We start from the raw sequence: 20,459 nt of genomic DNA, 5'->3' as shown, positions 1-20,459 counted from the left end.
TGGAGGTCCTCCATGATTTCAGTAACTTTTAGATTATCAGTGATGGAAGGGGTGCAAAATCAGAGCACCTTTATAGTGTCTTAAGCACTGTCCTTTCCTTCCTCTCTACCAGAGTCTCTGCCAATCCATGTGGTGCCATCGAGGGGAACGACGATGTGAAACCAAGTTCCTGCCAGCGGCCGACGGAACCCCCTGCGGCGCCACCATGTGGTGCATCCAGGGCAAGTGCCTAGACCGGGGCCAGCTGGGACCCACCATGGTCCACGGGAACTGGTCAGAGTATGGCGATTACGACGTCTGCTCCAGGACGTGTGGGGGTGGGGTGCAGTACAAGGAGAGGCGATGCGATAACCCCCACCCTCAGAATGGAGGCAAATACTGTGAAGGACCAAGCAGGATATACAGAATGTGCAACATTCAGGTAAAAACTGTTCTTTTAAAAAAAAAATTAATCACATCTGTTGAGTTCTAAAAACTATGCATATTACTTAGCTTGCTATTTTACCAAATGAAATCTTGAAGTCCATAGGCATTGACATGGATAATATAGGGCCTTCTTTATTTTCATGGATTGAGAAAAGTAGCTTTTTAAGGATATAAATTCTTGTATCCTTAACATTTGAATGTGTCTTAAAATATAAAGCTATGTTCCTTCCCCAATAATGGATATATTAGCATGGCTGTTTAGAAAAAAGATTTACCCGAAATTATTCAGATGGTTTGAAGTATTTTTCTGTGGGAATACAATACCTGGTAAACACATGGTGTAAAGGTGCTAAAAATCAGACTTGGAGGGAGTAATGTCAGTGCAGTGAACTCAAGTCATTCTTCATCCCCTATTGAACACCAGGGATTTACGCTAATCCATCAACAGTGATGAAATTAATACTCATGCAGTTATGACAAATGTTTTTTATATTCTCCAAAGATTTGTGTAATATCCTCAATGTTGATCTATTTTGTGTTATACTAGCAGCGTGCTGGTATAGTTCCATGAACTCTGTGCCAGAAGAACCTGTTGAATTTTGCTCTGACATTTATACCTCCTTGCAACTGAATTTTGAATTTAAGGTGATCAATCATTAATTCCCTTTCCAATGCCAACACCTGTGGTTAACAGCAGAATGCATCAATCTGTATCGATTTCATCAATTTTGGATTGTTAATCCTTCTTGTAACAACATGGTACCTGAGTTAAGCTTTTCTGTAAAACCATTTCCAGACATCACCTCAGAGCTTGTATCAGTTTCCTCAGGTGTGCTTTAGGGATTAGCCTTCCATCAATCAACACCAGCCACACAATACCTCAACATATCTGACAAATGTTGGTCATATTCTCAAAAGATTTATCCACTCTTTAAAAATGTTACCTTAGGCCGGCCTATTCGGTTACACCGTGAAGTCCTAGGCCTGCATTATACACACCGGCTGGTGCGATGGCTTCGTGAAGCGAATGCTGCAGACATATTCCCCAAACCGGGATGAATTACATGTTTTGCGGGGAATGTGATGAAATATGTTTTGTGAGCGATACCCTCTCAATTCCCCGTTGTGACGGAATGACTCCTCATGTTCTTGCCGACTTCCTGCTTATGTTTCTCTCTACCCTTTCATTTCCATGACAACAGGAGTGTCCGGACCATTCGGTGGATTTCCGAGCCCAGCAGTGCTCCTCCTACAATAGCCGTCCTTTTCGAGGGTTCTACTATGACTGGAAGCCTTATCTACATGTTAATAGTAAGAGATTATCCCTATTTATTTCTTTTTTTCCCCAAATTTAATGTTAATATTTATTTAACCAGAAACTTTTAGAAAGTAATTTGCTTGAGCCATATGAATAGTTTAGTGTAGAAAAATTGATTTCATAATATCATCAATGAATATTATTTTGGTGCAGAAGAGAATTTTTTTTTGATTGCCTACATAGTGAGGTTATAAAATAAATTGGAGGGTTTGTGTACGAAGCAAAAACTAGGTAAAAACAGGACAAAAGCAATGACCATATGAAAACCAAGAGCCATCTTGTTCTTCTGTTTTCATTATTGTCTATCTCTAACTTTTATGTTTTGGGGGCTCTCTGTCTCTTTTAGTTGTCATATTCTCTCTTCATTTTTCTCTCTCTCTTTTTACTCAGGGAAGATGTACAAAATCACTACCATGCTTTTTTTATTATTTCAAATGTATTCAATATCTTCTACCATTCCCCCTCCTTCCTGCGCCCACTTCATCTGTCAAAACCCATTCAATCACATATTGGTGATGCCTGCCTTTGGGAGAGAACCAATCAGTGATTGTTTTTCTTTTCATTCTGGGGTTGTTGTTGAAATGGCTGGTCCCGCCGTGATTGGTTTAATTTTATGAATTTATATTCAGCACATGACTCATAAGATTGATATAATGTAACCATTCTATATGCAGTTCTCAAAAAATATTTTTAGTATTGAAGGGTTGAGAGTTAAGTGGCCGGTTGACTACTTTTTATTCTCAGTACAAAATATATATTTCATGTAATTTCGGAATCATTCTTTTTCCATGGACAATGTAATTCAACGTTTATATCAATACATCATTTTATCTAAACTGTGTAATGTATTTTCAGTATTTAGTAGTCCTTATGAGTTGAATAAGCTTTAAGATGTTTTATTTTTTATGCATATAATCCAGTTCTATTTTCAAGGTAGGTATTTTGTCATTTCAAAATGATCTTGTGTCTCTCATGATCCTATACCCGGCCGTAACCAATGATATTGAAACCCTATTTTTTCCTCTATGTGACTGATTTTGTGAAATTGGTTTTGATTCAAATAATCCATCATTAATCTCATTGTGCTAAGCGTTTTGATTACCTGGATGCAAAACCGCACTTGAAGTTGAGATTTGGGATATTTAGATTTCCAACCACCCTGATCGTTCCCCTGGAAAGGATACAATCTGCTCCCAAGCGTGTCTATGTTTTGACAATGTCGGTGGCCTTTTCTAAGAGTGTACCCCTCTGACTCACCAAGTCCCATTGAGTCTTTGGGCCAGACGGTCCTAGCTTCCATCCATCTGTATCCAATGTTTTCCCTCTCCCTGTCAGCTTGTTGCAGCAGACTAAACATCTCTCGCCTCCTTAATTCTCTTCCACTGTCCGAACCTTGCCAAGTTTCAGATGTTGGGACTTTAAAAAAAAAGTTGAATCCACATCTGTAATGTTGATTGACCAGTAGAACATGGCTTGACTTACATGTTTGCTCATGTATTCAAAGGTTTATATGTTTGGAAGATAGAAGGTCAAGGTACCATGTGATGTTAAATTATGAAACCTATAGTTTGAAAAAAAGAAAAACTTAAAAGAAATATTACTGAAAATAGTTGTAATTATGATATAATAAAGAGATATGAAATAGGAAAAGCACTGATGTGTGATTAACAATTACAGGGTGTACAAGCTTAGCAATCCTCATGACAATAATATGGACCTTTGGATAAGTTGTATTCACTAGGCATAAAGTTTTGTTGATAAGATATTTTGTTCCAATATGTCACAATAGAAATAAATTTTCTAAAGATACCTTTTTTTTCTCACATCATCTGTGAGAGTAGGATAGACTTCTTTTTTTTTTAATAAGGAGCTAACTTAATCTAAGCTGTCAATTTGAATATTTGCTATGTTTTAATCTTGTGTTAACTTCTACTGCTTCTTTATCTCAGTCACTTTCTTTGGTCAGCACAATGGCATAAATCTGTGATGTCATATATTTAAATGGAAGGGGGGGGGGGATGAAACAAAAGATCACCCCCCCTGAACAATAGCTTTGCTGCTTGGATTTATGCCAGTGGATCAGCATTATGATAAATTATATCTCTTTTTCTTTTTCTTTCTCTTCTCTATCCTCTCACCTTTTTCTCTCACTTGATTTATTTTTTTCTTCATTTCATCCTTTGTAGAAAATGAAGCCTGCAAGCTGTACTGCATCGCTGATGGGTTTGACTTTTACTTTGCCCTCTCTGGGAGTGTGGTCGATGGGACAAAATGTGATGCCGATTCCAACAACGTCTGTGTAAATGGACGATGTGAGGTAAGTGCTGTAAAATAAAATCATTATGTCATTTGTTTGTAGGGGCAAAAGGGTTATACTTGTTTCCAAAGCCTAAAAACCTTCTGCCTCTCAAAAGGTGATGCGTTCAAAGGGAATGTGATTCTGCTGCTTATCAAGGATAAGGCTTCTTTTTCTCCCTCTACTTTTGAAGATTCTGTTATATTTTTCTCTTTCATCTATGTTACATATTCAATTCAATTCAATGTTTTATTCAATTCCAATAAAAATCAATACAGAGTATAGAATACAGTAATAACAAATACAATGTGCAATAATAAGGCAAGAAAATGTAAGGTACATGTAAAACAAGTATTAAACAGATACAAATGAGAATAAAGAGATATAATATTGGAATTAGGAGGTCATAAAAACCTATCAAGGTTTGTCAAGATAACCACCCTTTAATACATAAAAAATAAAATAAGCCAAATTGAAATCATGAATTTAGTAAAATGCTCATTTAAAATTAAATTCAATAACTGAAATCATTTGATAATACATGTACATGTAATAATATAAACATAACTTAAAACACGTTTAACCGCACAAACCCAACACATAAACACACAAAGGCAGTAAAAATCCTTGCTTTCACACACTATTGATTAAATATAGTTTCAATTTCCTGCTAAAAGCATTCGTTGAACTGATTGATCTTATTTCTATTGGAAGATTGTTCCAAACAGCTGGAGCATGGTGTCTAAACGAAAATAATACATAATTTTTATTTACAGTCCATAAGTGATATTTATTTTTGTTTCTTGTATTATAATCATGAATATTAACATTTAAATCAAGCATAGACGATATTGAATTATGGAGTATATTATGTTTATGTTTAAAAATTAATATTGCACAGAAGTAGGAATTGAGTTGATAGATATTTAGAATGTTGAATTTCACGAAAAGTTCTTTAGTGTGGGCCAATCTGTGAGAAAATGAACATATTCGGATAACTCTTTTTTGTAAAATAAACAATCTTTCTAGTTTTGAAGGATATGTATTTGCCCACACTACATTACAATAAGACAAGTAAGGCAAGATTAAGGTATTATACAAAGTTAAAAGAATGTGTTGAGGCAAGAAATCACTAAGTTTGCGGATGATACCGATATTCCTAGATATTTTATTTGTCATATCCATTATATGATTATTCCATGAAAGTCTTTCGTCAATTAAAACGCCTAAAAACGCCTAAAACTTACACGTTTGATAACTTGATTATTCATTTTAATATTTGATACTTCAATATTATTTACTCTTTCCAACTGTTCCCTTTCACTTTATCTTCTTGATTCATGTGATTGTTTCTGCAGTGTCATTTCTTTTTTCTTTTTTATTCTAGATAATTCGTATGTGTTTTTTTGTCTTGTTTTTAGGAAAATTAATGTGCAATCATCATTTTATGTTCCTTCCTCTTTCTCTCTACATTTTGTTTGGCTATTTTTGTTTGGTTTTTAAAATATTGTAATGTACAGTCATCTCAAGTTTATTCCTCTTTTTCTATATCTTATCTATATTTTTCCAAATCCTTTCTGTCACTCCATTCACTTGTCCAGTCTTGAAGTATATATATTTTCTGCTTTATATATCCTCCCTAAATGAGTGTAAATGAAATTTCTTTTCATTGGTTAGTCTGGTGTAGATATATCAAACTATATGTAGTTGAAAATATTCAATATGATCATCTTTTCTTATTCTTATGTATTTAGAAAATGAAAATGCTTCAATCAATAGAGGAATTATATGTCTCATTTCACCTTTCAGAAAGTAGGTTGTGATCACATCCTTGGCTCCGATGCCCAACCCGATGCATGTGGTGTTTGCCATGGTGATAACTCAACATGTGACTTTGTCAGAGGCGTTTATTCTGAACAACATGAGAGAAATGGTAAGGTTAACATTCATTGCTCTCTATCATCACATCACGTATTGAAAACTGCCTTTGAAGTATACACACCATTGGGAGCAATGGTTAATGAAGTGAATAGATTACTTCTATTTGATTTCTTCTCTTCATAAGCCCCTGGTCTTTTTTTTTTCATTCGTTTACAATTTATTTTTCGTTCCAATTAAATTACATAGGCCTCACATTTTTTTCTCTCATTAGGAGATCCCCATAAAAAAAATCATACAGATCAAAGATCACATCCCCCTCTAAAAAAATAGCAACAACAACAACAAACAAACCCCCCAAAACCAAGACATTATCCAGATTAGTGGGTTTATTTTCCGTTAGGTTAATGGCGGCAATCAATTTAATTCTTTAATGTCTCCTGTTTTAGCCCTCATCTCTGTTGAACTTTATAAGATCACTCATTAATCCTTTGATCAGCCTCCCCCATCTTTTGGCAGCATGAGCAGTTGGACCCAAATTTATTAACAACTTTATCATTTTTACACACCTATCTCCAGTACCCACAAGATTGCATGTTGATATTATCAACACTAAACTGATTGGATTTAATTCATGATTTATATAATAACACCATTCCCCCTCCACTGATTGCATTATTGAGATCAAGGCTAGATCGGTGCTTGAGGTTTTTAATTACATCACATGAGGGAGGAGGGTCTCCTCAAGTAATAGCTTTTCTAGATATCTTACACACGTTTAGGAAATGAGGATTGGAATATTTCCAATGATGGAAAAATGATTCTTGTAACATTCATGCATTTAATTCAATCTTTGTCAGTATGAAAGAAGCTTGAACATACTGTAAGAAAACAGGATAATATGGGATAAAAGTAACTAAGTGAATTCATTATTTTCTTATTTTTAATATTCTATAACTCTGTTGCGAAAGCAAATTATGTTTACATGTTTATGCATATAACACCTATTTGCACTTCAACAATAAGTGGTTTTGAAGCTAGATAGAAAAAAGAATGAAGATAAAACTTAATGATTTTTTGCTTGAAAGACTACACTTACTATGATGCCGATATTTTTGTTCTAGTGTTGTTTAAAAACAACACTAAAAAGCAAACATGATATCAATGTGCATATAAAGTTTTAATCAATGAAAGGAAGAGAAAATATCTGAATACTAAATTCTAAATTATATTCATATTCTAAATAGACGAGATATAAATTGAACTCTAAATGATATTCATGATATAGAAACGATATAAATGAATTTCAGATATGTGTATGCAAATGAAAAGATACATAATTGTCGACCTCTTTGATCCTCTAAACCAAAAATCTAAAATATCTCTCTATTAGCAGTTAATCTGACCAAAACTTAGATTAAAGTAAAACAAACTTCCTGAGAAGGTGCAAGTTCCTTCTATGGCCCTTCCCATTTTCTCTCTTTGCTCACGTATCATCAGGTCGTAGACCGGCTATCTCTCCTTATGAGTCAGTCATTTGGCTATGGAAGGGGGACAAGTAGGGCTCTTAATCTAGATATGGGTAACTCAAAGCCCCCTGGATGCTCCATAAAGATGGCATCAGTGGGAGAGAGAAAGAGAAAGAGATAGAGAATAGAGAGGGAGAAGGGGGTATGGCATCATCCTTCTCTGTCATCACCTCATCCCTCGGTATTGGCATGTCAGCTCAAAATGTGTCTTTCTTTAGAGAGAGAGAGGATTTAATGTTTTCAGTTTTAGCTGATCCCCAAATGAAATAATATCTATCTTTCATTTGATTCTATAGACCCATTCATTTTGGCAGCCATTTCTTATCTCAATGTCTAATTGTGTGGCTCTAAGCATTCCTGATACATGCACCTATATCTCAACATACTTTGCTCCTTAAATATCCCTGAAATGAATTTGAATAGTTCATTTTCCTTTTCTACCTCCCAAGGCATTGTTCTAATTCTGGCCAAAATTCCTAAAAGATATTGTCTGATTACCTGAAGAAAATGTGTAAATCAATCATTCAATGAACTATACACATATTTCTCAAATCAAGAATATAACACAGGGCCACTTGTCATTTCATAGAATACATTCACCAGTATTCAGCATGTTAATTGTTCAATACTTGACTGATGAGTATAAAATTATTAAGCCTTTCATTTCATCCTTTGAGGAGTTTACTTAGAACTTGATGAATTTTACACCATACAAACGGCAATATACCATACATTGCAGTTATGATGTCAGTTGTTAGCACCTGTCCAGGCAAGCAGTCTGTAATTACATAACAAAGACGACACTGAATTGACTCATGGTGCCAATTGGTCTGTATCAACTACCAGAAGAATGTACTTTTAATCCTTTGAGTTATATGTTTGTTATGGCCAGATCATAATGAATTGGTCATAAAGTGACTAATAATTGGCTGCTGTCATCAGATATCGGAGCCTAAACTTGTACTTTATGTCTACAGGTGGGCCATATATTGATGCAACAACTTTTCTGTAATTGATGGTTCAAGCAAATACTGGGGGCCATTACACAAAGCTGAGCAACCATCCTAGAACTTTCATTTTAATGAATGATTGCACTGACTGCAATGTACAATCAATTGTAAAAATATAGCATATGATTAATTGCTAATCTTTGTGTTATGGGACCCGGCAAGGGATTTATAGTGAGGCTGTTATTTTACCAGTTGGTATTGGGACCTTTGAGTAAGAATTATGAACTGTGCAGACAGGAATGAATCATTGATACATATGCTGAGTATGGTATATGCTTTATTACTCCATTAGCAACATTACATTCAACGGCTCCTAAGATACAAAATATTTTTAATTGAAATATTTGATTGATTGATTTAATTGTTTGTGAATAATTGTTCAATAATCAAATTAAATGTGATATCTTATTTTGATAAAATTATGCCAAGGAATATGTAGAGATCAAGAAAATGTAGATTTGGGGATGAAATGATAAAAATGGATTTATGGACTTTGCGTTTTCTCCTCTGGTTAGATATTTCACATGTACTCCTTTCATTATGTACAATGCAACAGTTTAGTAAAGCAAAATTAATTTATCAACAGATAGGTAGCTTTAAGAGAGGCAAACACTCAATACCCTGGCAAAAAAAAATCACTTGCAGATATATTTAGAGGACTTGAATCCTCAACTGGAGGGGGTTACCCTTGGGTTCAGTCTGAGGAATGACACTACAGATCTTCAGGCAAGATTGCACAGCCGTAATAAGGCCATCTCTAATTTGCATTAGGTTGTGAAGCAATGTGTGACACACGTGTGTCTCATATATACCTACTGGATTAAAGTATATTGCTCTGCAGGTAGTTGACAAAATGCAAATTAAATGTGTCACCTTTAATAAGGTGGTATATGGATAGGGAAGCCTGTGAACATAAAATATGGACATATGTATGACTCACATACATTTTGGTTTAATAAGAATCTGAGAGACAGGGTTTGCCCCTTACAGTTGAATTTTGGATTGAAAACTATTTTTTAAAAATGATCGAAATTACATTCAATCTGCATGATAATAACCTATGGACAGGAAACAAGTATTCTATAACATTCATTAACCTGTTGACGACTGAATTCTCTTTATTCCACAATTCTTTGTATGGCTACCAATCAGTACCTGTAACCTATGGGTTAAAAAAGATGTTTTATGTTCTTTCTGCCCACAGTTGCACTCCATGTTTTGAGAATTTGAGTGCAAACGTCATTAAATTTGAGTTGATACTCTCCACTGCAGAGTTTAAAGATTCTTACCATATTTCACATCATGAATGTCTCGCCTCTTCTTTTCTAATTCTAGATTACTATGAGGTTGTGAGGATACCGCAAGGTGCCCGTCAGATCAGCGTAGCAGAACTCAGCTCCTCGGACAGTTACCTTGCCCTCAGGAACAGCAAATATATGTATTACCTCACGGGAGGGTGGACGGTCGACTGGCCTGGTAACTTCAAATTTGCCGGGACTCTCTTTGAGTACAGGAGGCCTTTCAAGAAGCCAGAGTACCTGGAAGCTAAGGGGCCTACTGATGAGGAGTTGATTGTAGAGGTAAGTGCATGATGAGGGCTGGTGGTGTCTCTCAAGGTGCAGTAAGCTCTCCACCATTCTTCACCAAGCAATAGTGTTTTCATATCTGCATGAGATAGCTTGCTTCCTGTGTAGTTCAGATCAGTTACACATTGATTTAGATTAGTGTACATGATATTTCATAATTATTGCCAAATCAATGTACTTTAAAGGAAAATTGATTTAACAAAATTTTTGTCCTTTTTTTAAATACAATATAACCAGTTATAGAATTGAAAATACACAATTTTGAGTCATGCTCTTTTGTAATTAGAATTTGAAAAAAAAAGAAATTAAGCCCTTAAATCTTTACTCTGAAATTTCTGCTGTTGGTCAAGCCCTTAAGAATCATGAATATGTTTGATGGGTGTATTATACATGTTATATCTATATATCTGCGGATATTCCACTTCTATCACTCTCATTTTGTTATTTGCTATACAGATTCTGTTACAAGGAAAGAACCCTGGTGTGGAATATGCGTATACTGTTCAAGGCTCACATATATCATCAGCTCCAGCAGTACACACATACACATGGAACCAAACCTACACCGGCTGTTCGGCATCATGTGCTGGAGGTATGTACCTTGTATTCACAAACTTATATTTGAATGACTTTGCAGAGTCATCACCATAAGAAGAGTTTTCTTTGGTGTTTCAACCAGTGGTGATGGGTTGGAACATTTCTTGTAATTTATTTATATCTTTCCATCTTTGGTGATATCTCTTTAATCATAATGATACACAAATCTGTCATAAATGTATCTATGATGTTATGATGACCCTTTTAACCGACTTTCCGACCTTCTGAAGACTGACGATTTAACACTTTCTGACTATTGGGGAATTTTTTGAAAGAAATGGTTATTTTTCACTGACTATTGTTATAAGCTACTGCAAATTCTTCCATCTGATTGGATCAAAACAAATTAGTGCAGTTTAAATATGTAATTTTTTGCTTTATAAATTAATCTTTATGTGTAGATATCAGGGATGAATCAGGTTTGTATATTATTTTTTTTTAAGAATGTAACTTTATGGAAACTTGTTAAAAGTTTGTGCTATGCCTTGTAGCAGGACTCTCACAACAATATAAAGGTGCTATGCATCATTTCATTTCAGCTTTCCCTCATTACTCTGTCTATGATGAATTATGATGATAGGTCATGAAAAGCTTCTTCTAGGATTCCTGGAGGAAAGATGTGGTTCTGACTATGGCAAGGTGCCTCAAGTATCACAAAACTGTACAAAGTAAATTGTACAAATATAAAAGTAAATCTACAATATTTTACACTGATAGCCTTTCTATGGTAGACCTGCCAAAATAATCTTGAGCAAAACAATTTCATTCATGACAAAACCTTGTAGATCCTCAAACATTCTTTATCACCCACTCTTTTTCGTATTTGCGGATTGATTAATCCATTGATATTCTCTGTTCGTATCTACCATGATAGGAGTTAAAAAAATTCTTTATCACCCACTCTTTTTCGTATTTGCGGATTGATGAATCCATTGATATTCTCTGTTCGTATCTACCATGATAGGAGTAAGGACTGAGGTATTGAGTTGCCATCGTGATTATCTTCATGAGGTTGATGAATCGTTCTGCGATGCTGCCACCAGACCTGATCCACAAGTCGTTGCATGCAACAAGGATCCTTGTCCACCAAGGTACAACGTTGAAGAAAATATTGATAGATGTTAACCTATTAAAGAATACATGAATATGCATATACATTTTATATGCAACTGAGAGTATGTTGTATTTATGCAGTGAGATTTGGATGCATGAATGCAGAAATATCTTTAGGGATCAACTTCAATGCAACTATGAGTATGACTTGTTTATGCAATCAGGATTGGATGCATGTATTGCCAAAGTCTGTCGTACAAGCAGTAAGTCTCGAACGAGACCTACACCCACCTCCAAAACAAGGGAAAAAATAGATGCATAACTAGAAAAAAAAAGCTAAAATAAAAAGAATGCATCTCCCCCCAAAAGTAATATTAAATGAAAAAAATGTGTAAAAAATTACATTAAAGTGAACAAAAAATACCACATAGTTTTTGTTAAAAAAGATCCCGATTCACATACCCACCAATGCACACAGATCCACAATTGTCTACTTTGTTTAATACTTAATAACATTTTGTACATAGGTGGACGGTTAGTGCCTGGAAGTCCTGCAATCGTCAGTGTGGCGGCGGTCGTCAGAAACGCAAGGTCACGTGCGTGAAGGAGCTATCAGGGGGCAGGAACAAGACGGTCAAAAGCACTTACTGCCCTTCACCAAAGCCACAGAAATGGAGGTCCTGTAATTCCCAGGACTGTCCACCCAAATGGGTGCCTGGCAGGTGGTCAGAGGTAGGTCATGTCAAAGTTCAGAGGTCATTTCTAAATTTCATGAAAAAGATACATGTACCAAATAAAATATTTGAAACTGAATATAAATCGAGGAAAACAGCAGGTCAAAAGCTGCTTTAACCTTTGAGATGATTTAGGAGCTGATTAGTACTGTTATTTGTATAAAAACTTCAAGTCTATTTTTTAACATGTGTTTTATGGCATGATAATTCTCTTTTACCGCGTATTGACTCGATAACGATTTGTTGGTTTATGAATAAATTATTGCATGGTATTTGTTTTTAGTTTTGTTTTGGTTCAATTAAGTATTTGTCACTTGTATACTTTGGCATTTGGATGGGATTTTGGGGAAAGGAGACATTTTTATGATATTTGAAAATATTATGGAGGTTGTGTAGTCATTACACTATGCAATCAATTATTTAGGGGTTTTTTTTTAATCAACAAATACTTTATGATCACATAGATTTATTATTTCTAATACATAATTCATTCATTATGGTTTCAGATTGCATGGCTGGATTTCTGTTGTTGTTTTTATTTGCATCTTCAAGATTTTGTTAATTTTTTGTCACGTCTCTAAATCTAAGGATTCAATTGTTTATGAGAATACCATCAAACTAGCATGCCACTGTAATTCAAATTGCCTGTTTTGCTATTTTTAGCAGAAATTATTTAACTTTTTAATATTCAAATTTTCTCTTTCTTTTTTACCCAATTTCATCCCTGCTTCTATATGATTTCATATTCATCTTTCACATTGCTTCATTTGACTGTTACTTCCCTTTCCCCCTCAAATTTCACGTTGCTTTCCTTGAAAAAACATGCAAAATTCACAAATCATGAATAATTTGCTTTGCAATTACACAACGATTCAAAATTGATTGTTGACATTTGCTGAATCTCCACTTCAACTGTACATTTCATTTCATACATTGCATCATTTGTATTTAAAAAAAAAATCAAATTTGCTTAAACTGAAAACTTAAAAAAAAAAACCAAATTGAATTTGTTTGCTTGTCTGCATTTGTCCTTGTCTTGATCGTAACCAAAATTTATGTCTCCCACAAAAAATCTGGTCTCCAAATCACACCATTCTGTGACCACCTCCTGCATCTTCTAATTTCCAATTCCCTGATGTCCATTTCTCTTCTGTTTCCCCGTCTGTTTTTGCTGTACTGTGTTGCCTGACCATTCCTTAATCACATCCCAACACTCAAATTCCCTTGTTCTTCCTATACCACCATACAAATCAAATCAACCTGTTGTATCACATGACCAAACCTACCACCCTTTGTTTGAACCTCTACCCACATGTCAATTGCAACACCTCTGTTGTACCCCTACAATCCAACCCACCACTCCTGTTTTACCCCCCTCCTACCACCCCTGTTGCACCCCAACAGTGTTCCCGTACCTGCGGTGATGGGTTTCAGACTCGCATGGTGTCCTGTGTCTCCCTCACTGGCAATGGGGAATACCACCGTCAAGCTTCCGACCGGTGTCGGGGCACCATCAAGCCCCACACCCGCCAGCCCTGCAACCTCATGGAGTGCCCCCTCAAAGTTCAGTGGTTTATATCTGCCTGGAGCGAGGTGCGATCATTCGTCCAAAATAAAAAAAAATTCCTACTTTTTATTTATATTGTCTATGTTTAAGATTTTCAATAAATTTTCTATCTGCACATTTAGGTATTTTTATTGGCTGCATAAGAATGATTACTAACAAAGCTTCAATAATTGCACAACTAACAAACTTATTGATTAAATTTAATTGATTCTAACATTGTACTCCCCTATTAAAATCACAGTTATGTTCAATAGTAGGTTGTCATGAGCACCAAAAGGTGGACCTGTGTGCTATATAAGTAGCCAACATTATTGTTATTATTATTGTCTGTTAACAAGCCTGCACTTCCTATTGAATTTTGGGGACAGATCTATTAACAAAAGATACCAAGTAAGAAATAATTTCTGTACAGTTTTTTTATCAATGGTGATGGGTTTATTCAATAATTGTTCAATGCTTTGGGCCTTATACCATTTATTGATTTCCTCAAAGATAATTATATACAGGTATATACAAACAATTGATTTTTCTTGGATGACTGATGCTATAATTTTCCAAAGGAATTGGAAACAATTTAAAATCATGATTTATTGGAATCAATTTGCAATCTTTATAAGATAGGTTATATATACCGGTATATATTTTTTTTTTTCAAAAAAAAAAAAATTAGATAAGAAATAAATAAATGAATAGAATTGATAAGATATTCATACCCTTCACCAACAGAGAGAACCTTTTTATATATTTACATATACAAGTTGAGAATGTAGTAGTCAGCACTTTTCATGTAGATGAGTATATCTTACTCTTTAGCTTATATCACCACATGGTAAATTTTGGTGGCAGAATTGTTTAACTATGCTTGTTTTATGCAGTATCAAGTAGCACTACTGAATTCACAAAACAATTATTTCTTGTAAATGTCTTAAAATCTTATTTGTATTTCTGTCACTTTTCTAATTCAACAATGAAAACTGAACTGTTTTCAATATAAAAACACCACTTTTCCACTTTCACATATTGCTTATATTTTCAAAAATGCACGTGTTCTTAGAGTAAATTTTCTTCTATTCTGAAAAGTAGATTTATGAAATTTTCCCAAGCTTGCTTACAGTATATCTCTTTTAAAAAGCAAAGTTGTAACAATTTTGTGATATAAAAACAAATTTCAAGAATTATTTGTTAAGTATGTAAGTGAGTTTCATGTAGATTTCTGCTTGAGTATAGTTTTCATCACATGAGAACCCCTTTCTTCTATAGCAGTATTGTTTATAATTTGTCAGTGGTCTTCTTGATAGCATCATGATGTAATTCTAGTAAGAATATCATACATACAACACACAGGTGATAGTATGTCAGTGGTGACGTAAGAGTATTTACTATAGTGTGTTGAGCATGAGGGCTTTTTAATGAAACGATGATTACCTGAGGTGCCTGTATTGCCAAACACAACAACAAAAAATCTGTGCATTATTTGTTTTATAACCTGGATGACATATATGAATTCACAGGGAAAATTTGTCTAAAGAACACACAAATTCCCATGAATAGCACACACCGAGGAGACCAACTACATTCAGTTATGAAAGGTATTGTGTGCATCTTAGTCAGTGCACAGAATACCTTGCTGCAGCTTTCTCATCAAAAGAATGAGCATTTCATGGTGCCTAGATTTTTTTAAAAGTCAGAGATAAAATGATGAATTCAAAATGCACAATCTGGTATCCAAAATGCAAAACTAAAAGGCTGTATAGGATCTAAGCATGAATTACACATGAATTACAGAAATGTATTTACTAATGGCTACATCTGAGAACCTGTTTGATTAAAACTGCATATTATTTTTTATATTTACATATGTAACGGATTAGATTTTCATTTGATATCTCAAATCCCCTTTTCCCACCCACCAACAGTGCTCAAGAACATGTGGTCTTGGGAAGCGACAACGCATCATGAAGTGCAGCCACCTTGATGACCAGGGTCAATACAGAGAGCTTCCAGCGGTCAGATGTCAACATCTCAGCCAACCTGTTCTTTCATTGTCCAAACCATGTAACCTTCAACCTTGTACGGTAGAGGTCAGAGGTCGTTGGCAACCGGGTGATTGGTCACAGGTAAGTTGGTTTTTGAAATAAAAATGAATAATGAAATTCATAAAAGCAAAACTGTTCGATGTTAGTTATAAAAGGGTTGGTTCATCTAAGCAACAGGTTAATATCTATTGGATAAAGCTCATCAGGGCCCTTTAGCGTAAAAGTTACTATAATGGTAATTTTGCCCATCAATGGTAACTACCATGGTAACACTGATCAGCAGCCAATCAAAATCAAGGATTCCATGAAAGATACCATCGGATGACAAAATTATAATTGTAACTTTAAAACAATGGGGCCCTTCGATATGATATTGAGAATAGAAGTATTTGAATGGACTGAACTAATTTAAGTTTTAAGTTAGGTATCCCCTAATATTACAAAGTCATGTGATAACTCAACTGTTCATTATTTGCCATTCTGTAACCCTACAGTGCAGCGCCACGTGTGACGGAGGTACTAAAACAAGACAAGTCCAGTGTGTTAGTACTAATAGCGTTAGAGTTGGACCCAACTCAAGACTTATATGTGACAACAGTATAAAGCCAGAAGAAAATAGAAATTGCAATACAGATCCATGTCCATCACGGAGTGCTTGTAAGTATAACAACTTTCTTTTCAATGACCTTATACTAATGATGTCATAATCTCACAGCGCCCTCCCTCAGAGGATATAGGAATATGTGTAAACAAAGTTGTCAGAGATGCACCAGCTGCTGAACACCAACGCATGCAAGGCATTTGGTTCAGCCTCTAAGATGGCGGCATTATGATATCAATACAAAAGGTCCATTCACTATTTTGCATAATGTTGTTCCGTAACTTGAGAGGGCAATCTGTGTTTTCTCACTTACTTGGGGAGGTTTTAAGATATTAGGGTGTGTTAACAAATCTTGAAAATTTTGTAAATAATTTTCCTGGAGCTGAAGGGAGTCCACTGAATCCTTGCATCTGATTGGATGAGTGCAATTTGGGTGGTGAAAATTATTGGTAGAAACCTTGTGAAATCCAAATTTAGGGCCCCTTTAATAAAGAACTTGCAATTTATGGAACTAGGCCATAATGGTATGCTGTATAAAAGCCTTTGATTGTGGTTTGGGGCTGATCACTGCTCCCATGATAATATAGTTAGCATATTTGTAAGTTTTTTAACATGCTCCAGGGTCTCCTAACACAAAGGTTAGCGATTGATGTGCACTTGATTTTCACAATTGATTGTACATTGTAGTCAATACAATCAATTGAAGAAAAGTGTTTTACGATCATTGCAAAGCTTTGTGTTACGGGCCCCTGGTCTTGATGTTCTATGTTTTCTGGTATATTTGAAATAAGACATGCCTACGTAATTACATCCTTGCAATTACCTTTTTTAAAATCATAAATTACCTGATTACTCTTTTCAAACAAGAAATAATACATGAGGCATGATATACACACACTTAGTTTTTATTCTGTATTCTTATCTTTATAAACTAAATTCTGATTGTCGTATCATTGTATCGTTCTGCAGATCCCTATGCAGCATGCAGAGATGAGTACAACTGGTGTTACCTCGTACCTCAACATAACGTATGCTCACATAGGTTCTATGGAGTCAAATGCTGCCATTCCTGCACCTACAGGGGTTGAACAGATGAGACAAAGACTCATATTAAATCTTTTATCTGATACCTCTCTCATGCTGTCCAGTCTACTTCCGTAGGCCAAAGACTACTGGATGATATCACCAGAGAGGCAGTTGTGGCATATGCTGCATTGGCATCTAGCAGACCTTGTTTCTCCAACAAAGAGTACTCTGATCTTGATGCTGATTTGAGGGAAAGGTGAAAGCAGTTTAGACCATTCCTGTTGGATGACAGTCATGCCTGTTTTTAAGGGATTGTCTTTTCTTGGGTGTAGGGGGTGTTGCTGAATCATCTAGTCATGTGACATGGTTTCTTATGATTGAGACACATGAATTCCTTTCATCTTGATGCTAACTTATTTGGAAGGAGAGGTTTAGAAGAACCAAACTTTCATCTTTTGGGCAAAAAGAAATTCAGTATTGAGACACTTGTGAGAAATTGTTTGTGGATATTGTTCCAGAGTGGATCACATTGATGTCCAGTGACCGTTATTCATCAACATTTGGATACTCTTTATCTTCATGATTATTGTGTCCTGGAGGGAATTGAAGAGACCCGAACCGAAGTTTCTGTTTAACCTTGATCAGCATTTATTTTTTTGGATTGATAAAAATTGAAATAGCTGAATCCTTTCTTTATGAAATTAATGGAAACTTATGAGATGACACTTATTAATGCCAAAATGGAAAGGAATAGTATTCATCTTGAAACCGGTGACAGTTTGCAGAGGACTATATAGTTGTGGATACTGTTCAAGTATCATGCCCACATAGTATTAAGTGTAAATTTTCAGTCATGGGTCATTCATCCTCTTCTAGATTCTCCAAATACTGGCTGAAAGAGAATATGGGAATACATGTAGTCTTTTCATTGGTCTTTCTGCAATCTTGGACACACTTTCTAGATGCACGTTCTCAAATCTACCACCGTTACCTGAATCCCGGCAGATATGTGAATTATAAATGACACTGTAGAGAAGCTGTTCACCATCATCATCCGCTGTTTCTCCAAATATGAATGTCTCCATCGTGAATATTGCCAGTCATATATGCATCAAGCCCCTGAACTCACCAAGCCTTCATTGTCAGAGAAGCATAATCTTTGTTTGCTGCACTGCAATTGGAATGATGGTTTTCTTCTGTGAACCAAGTTAAGTAGTTAACCAGTTCACACACAGCTTGAGTATTCGCTCACTCTGAAAAAAAAGGAAAAGAAAAATATTCTCTCAGACATATTTGTTTGTCACATAAATCAGATTTTGTTTTTTAATCTGAATTTTTCAGTATTCAACTAATGCTGCTTGTTGTTTATTGATTGTCATATCCACTATGGATTAAATATGTCTGGATGTTACAAAGTTGTGAACTCTAAATGTATCCATGTTAAATATATATGTCAATAATGAAGAACCTTCCAAACACAAGAAGAGATTTTATATCATATTTCCATTTATTCATATAAACAGATGTATGAAGTCAAGTTATGTGCTAGTGGAGCTACTTCAAAGAGATTGCTTGAGATCTTATTGAAAGAAAAATGGTCCACAATCATGATCAATTACATAAACAGGTTTTTGAAATATTTGAAATAACTAAAATGCATATTTTATTATGTGAATATCCACGTTTCTGTTTCACATGCATTGCTTCACTATTAAATGGTGGTATCGTGGTCAATATTGAAATCTTAACCAAGATTCTAACTTGGAAAGCATACGGACCTAGTTCCGTAGACATAAAGGTAATCAGTCACTGATCATTTTGCATGAGTTTCAGGTCAAAGATAATTTAGGATCAATGAAGTTTGACCCTGTTGTGGGTATCATCATTGAAATTTTTACCAAGGTTAGGTTTTGTAAATGTCATCATAACTTAAAAAGTATATGGATCTAGCTCATGAAATGGAAGGTAAATCAATTATCACTGATTATTTTATGTTAGTTTTAGGTCACATGATCAAGGTCAAAGGTCATTTTGGATCATTGAACTTAGAATATTGTTATCCTGTGAATAATTCTTTTTTGGTGTGAATAATTATCTTAGTTCTTTTCAAAGTCAGCACTGCTGCTATATTGAATCACATAATGCAGGCAAGACTCCCAGAGGAGTTCCACTTGTTACTGATAAATTATAGGTATGGAAAGTTATGTATCAAAGAAATATTGATTGATACCTTTTGGATCGATAACCATTTGTTTTGTGTGAGGTGTGTGTTCTGCTTGTCTTTATGGTTGTTTCATTCTATTATTTATATCTGTTGAAATAATTAAAGATGAATGATATTCCTAAAATCATAGAGACTTTTGGGGGGACATTGTGAAATCAAATCCACTGATTATTTATGACTACCTTCAAAATTTATCCCTTAGTGATTTCAGACTTTATTTCACCTCCATATTTTAGTAATGATTCAAGAAAAAAAATCATTTAAAGTATCCTTAAGGTTTTAAGTTCATGTGATAAATGTTCACACAACATTGTTATATACCTTTCTTAATGTCTGGTCTGCATATAATATTATATTACACATTATTTAGATTTTATGTAAAATATGGCCACCCTTGTCAAAATGTACAAATCATTTGTTTTGATATCTCATATATTTATGAAATATTCAAATTTTGTGTGACAGTTAAGAAGTCTGTAGTTTAATGCTTGTATTTTTATCATAATAAAAATTGCAGTACGGACCTCAACTCGAGTGCAAAGACATCCTTGAAGGATGGCGAATACAAGTTCCCTTAC

General features: G+C 34.9%; 1 protein-coding gene across 1 annotated transcript in view; it reads left to right on the top strand.

Moving 5' to 3' along the window:
- The window catches only part of LOC121407760 (A disintegrin and metalloproteinase with thrombospondin motifs 18-like), a 72,207-nt gene extending 53,042 nt beyond the window's left edge, over window positions 1-19,165 (top strand). The window contains exons 9-20 of the mRNA XM_041598955.1: window positions 113-421; window positions 1,629-1,737; window positions 3,931-4,061; window positions 5,850-5,973; window positions 9,793-10,037; window positions 10,500-10,635; window positions 11,605-11,731; window positions 12,221-12,425; window positions 13,832-14,020; window positions 15,911-16,111; window positions 16,525-16,687; window positions 17,601-19,165. Coding sequence (XP_041454889.1) covers window positions 113-421; window positions 1,629-1,737; window positions 3,931-4,061; window positions 5,850-5,973; window positions 9,793-10,037; window positions 10,500-10,635; window positions 11,605-11,731; window positions 12,221-12,425; window positions 13,832-14,020; window positions 15,911-16,111; window positions 16,525-16,687; window positions 17,601-17,719 — 2,058 coding nt within the window. The 3' untranslated portion in view covers window positions 17,720-19,165. The remainder of the gene's footprint in view (window positions 1-112; window positions 422-1,628; window positions 1,738-3,930; window positions 4,062-5,849; window positions 5,974-9,792; window positions 10,038-10,499; window positions 10,636-11,604; window positions 11,732-12,220; window positions 12,426-13,831; window positions 14,021-15,910; window positions 16,112-16,524; window positions 16,688-17,600) is intronic.
- Window positions 19,166-20,459: the final 1,294 nt, after the last annotated feature.

The sequence above is a fragment of the Lytechinus variegatus genome, chromosome 2 (genome assembly GCF_018143015.1).
Source record: "Lytechinus variegatus isolate NC3 chromosome 2, Lvar_3.0, whole genome shotgun sequence".
Taxonomy (NCBI): domain Eukaryota; kingdom Metazoa; phylum Echinodermata; class Echinoidea; order Temnopleuroida; family Toxopneustidae; genus Lytechinus; species Lytechinus variegatus.
The sequence above is the reverse complement of the archived record's forward strand: the minus strand, read 5'-3'. Positions and strand labels throughout refer to the sequence as shown.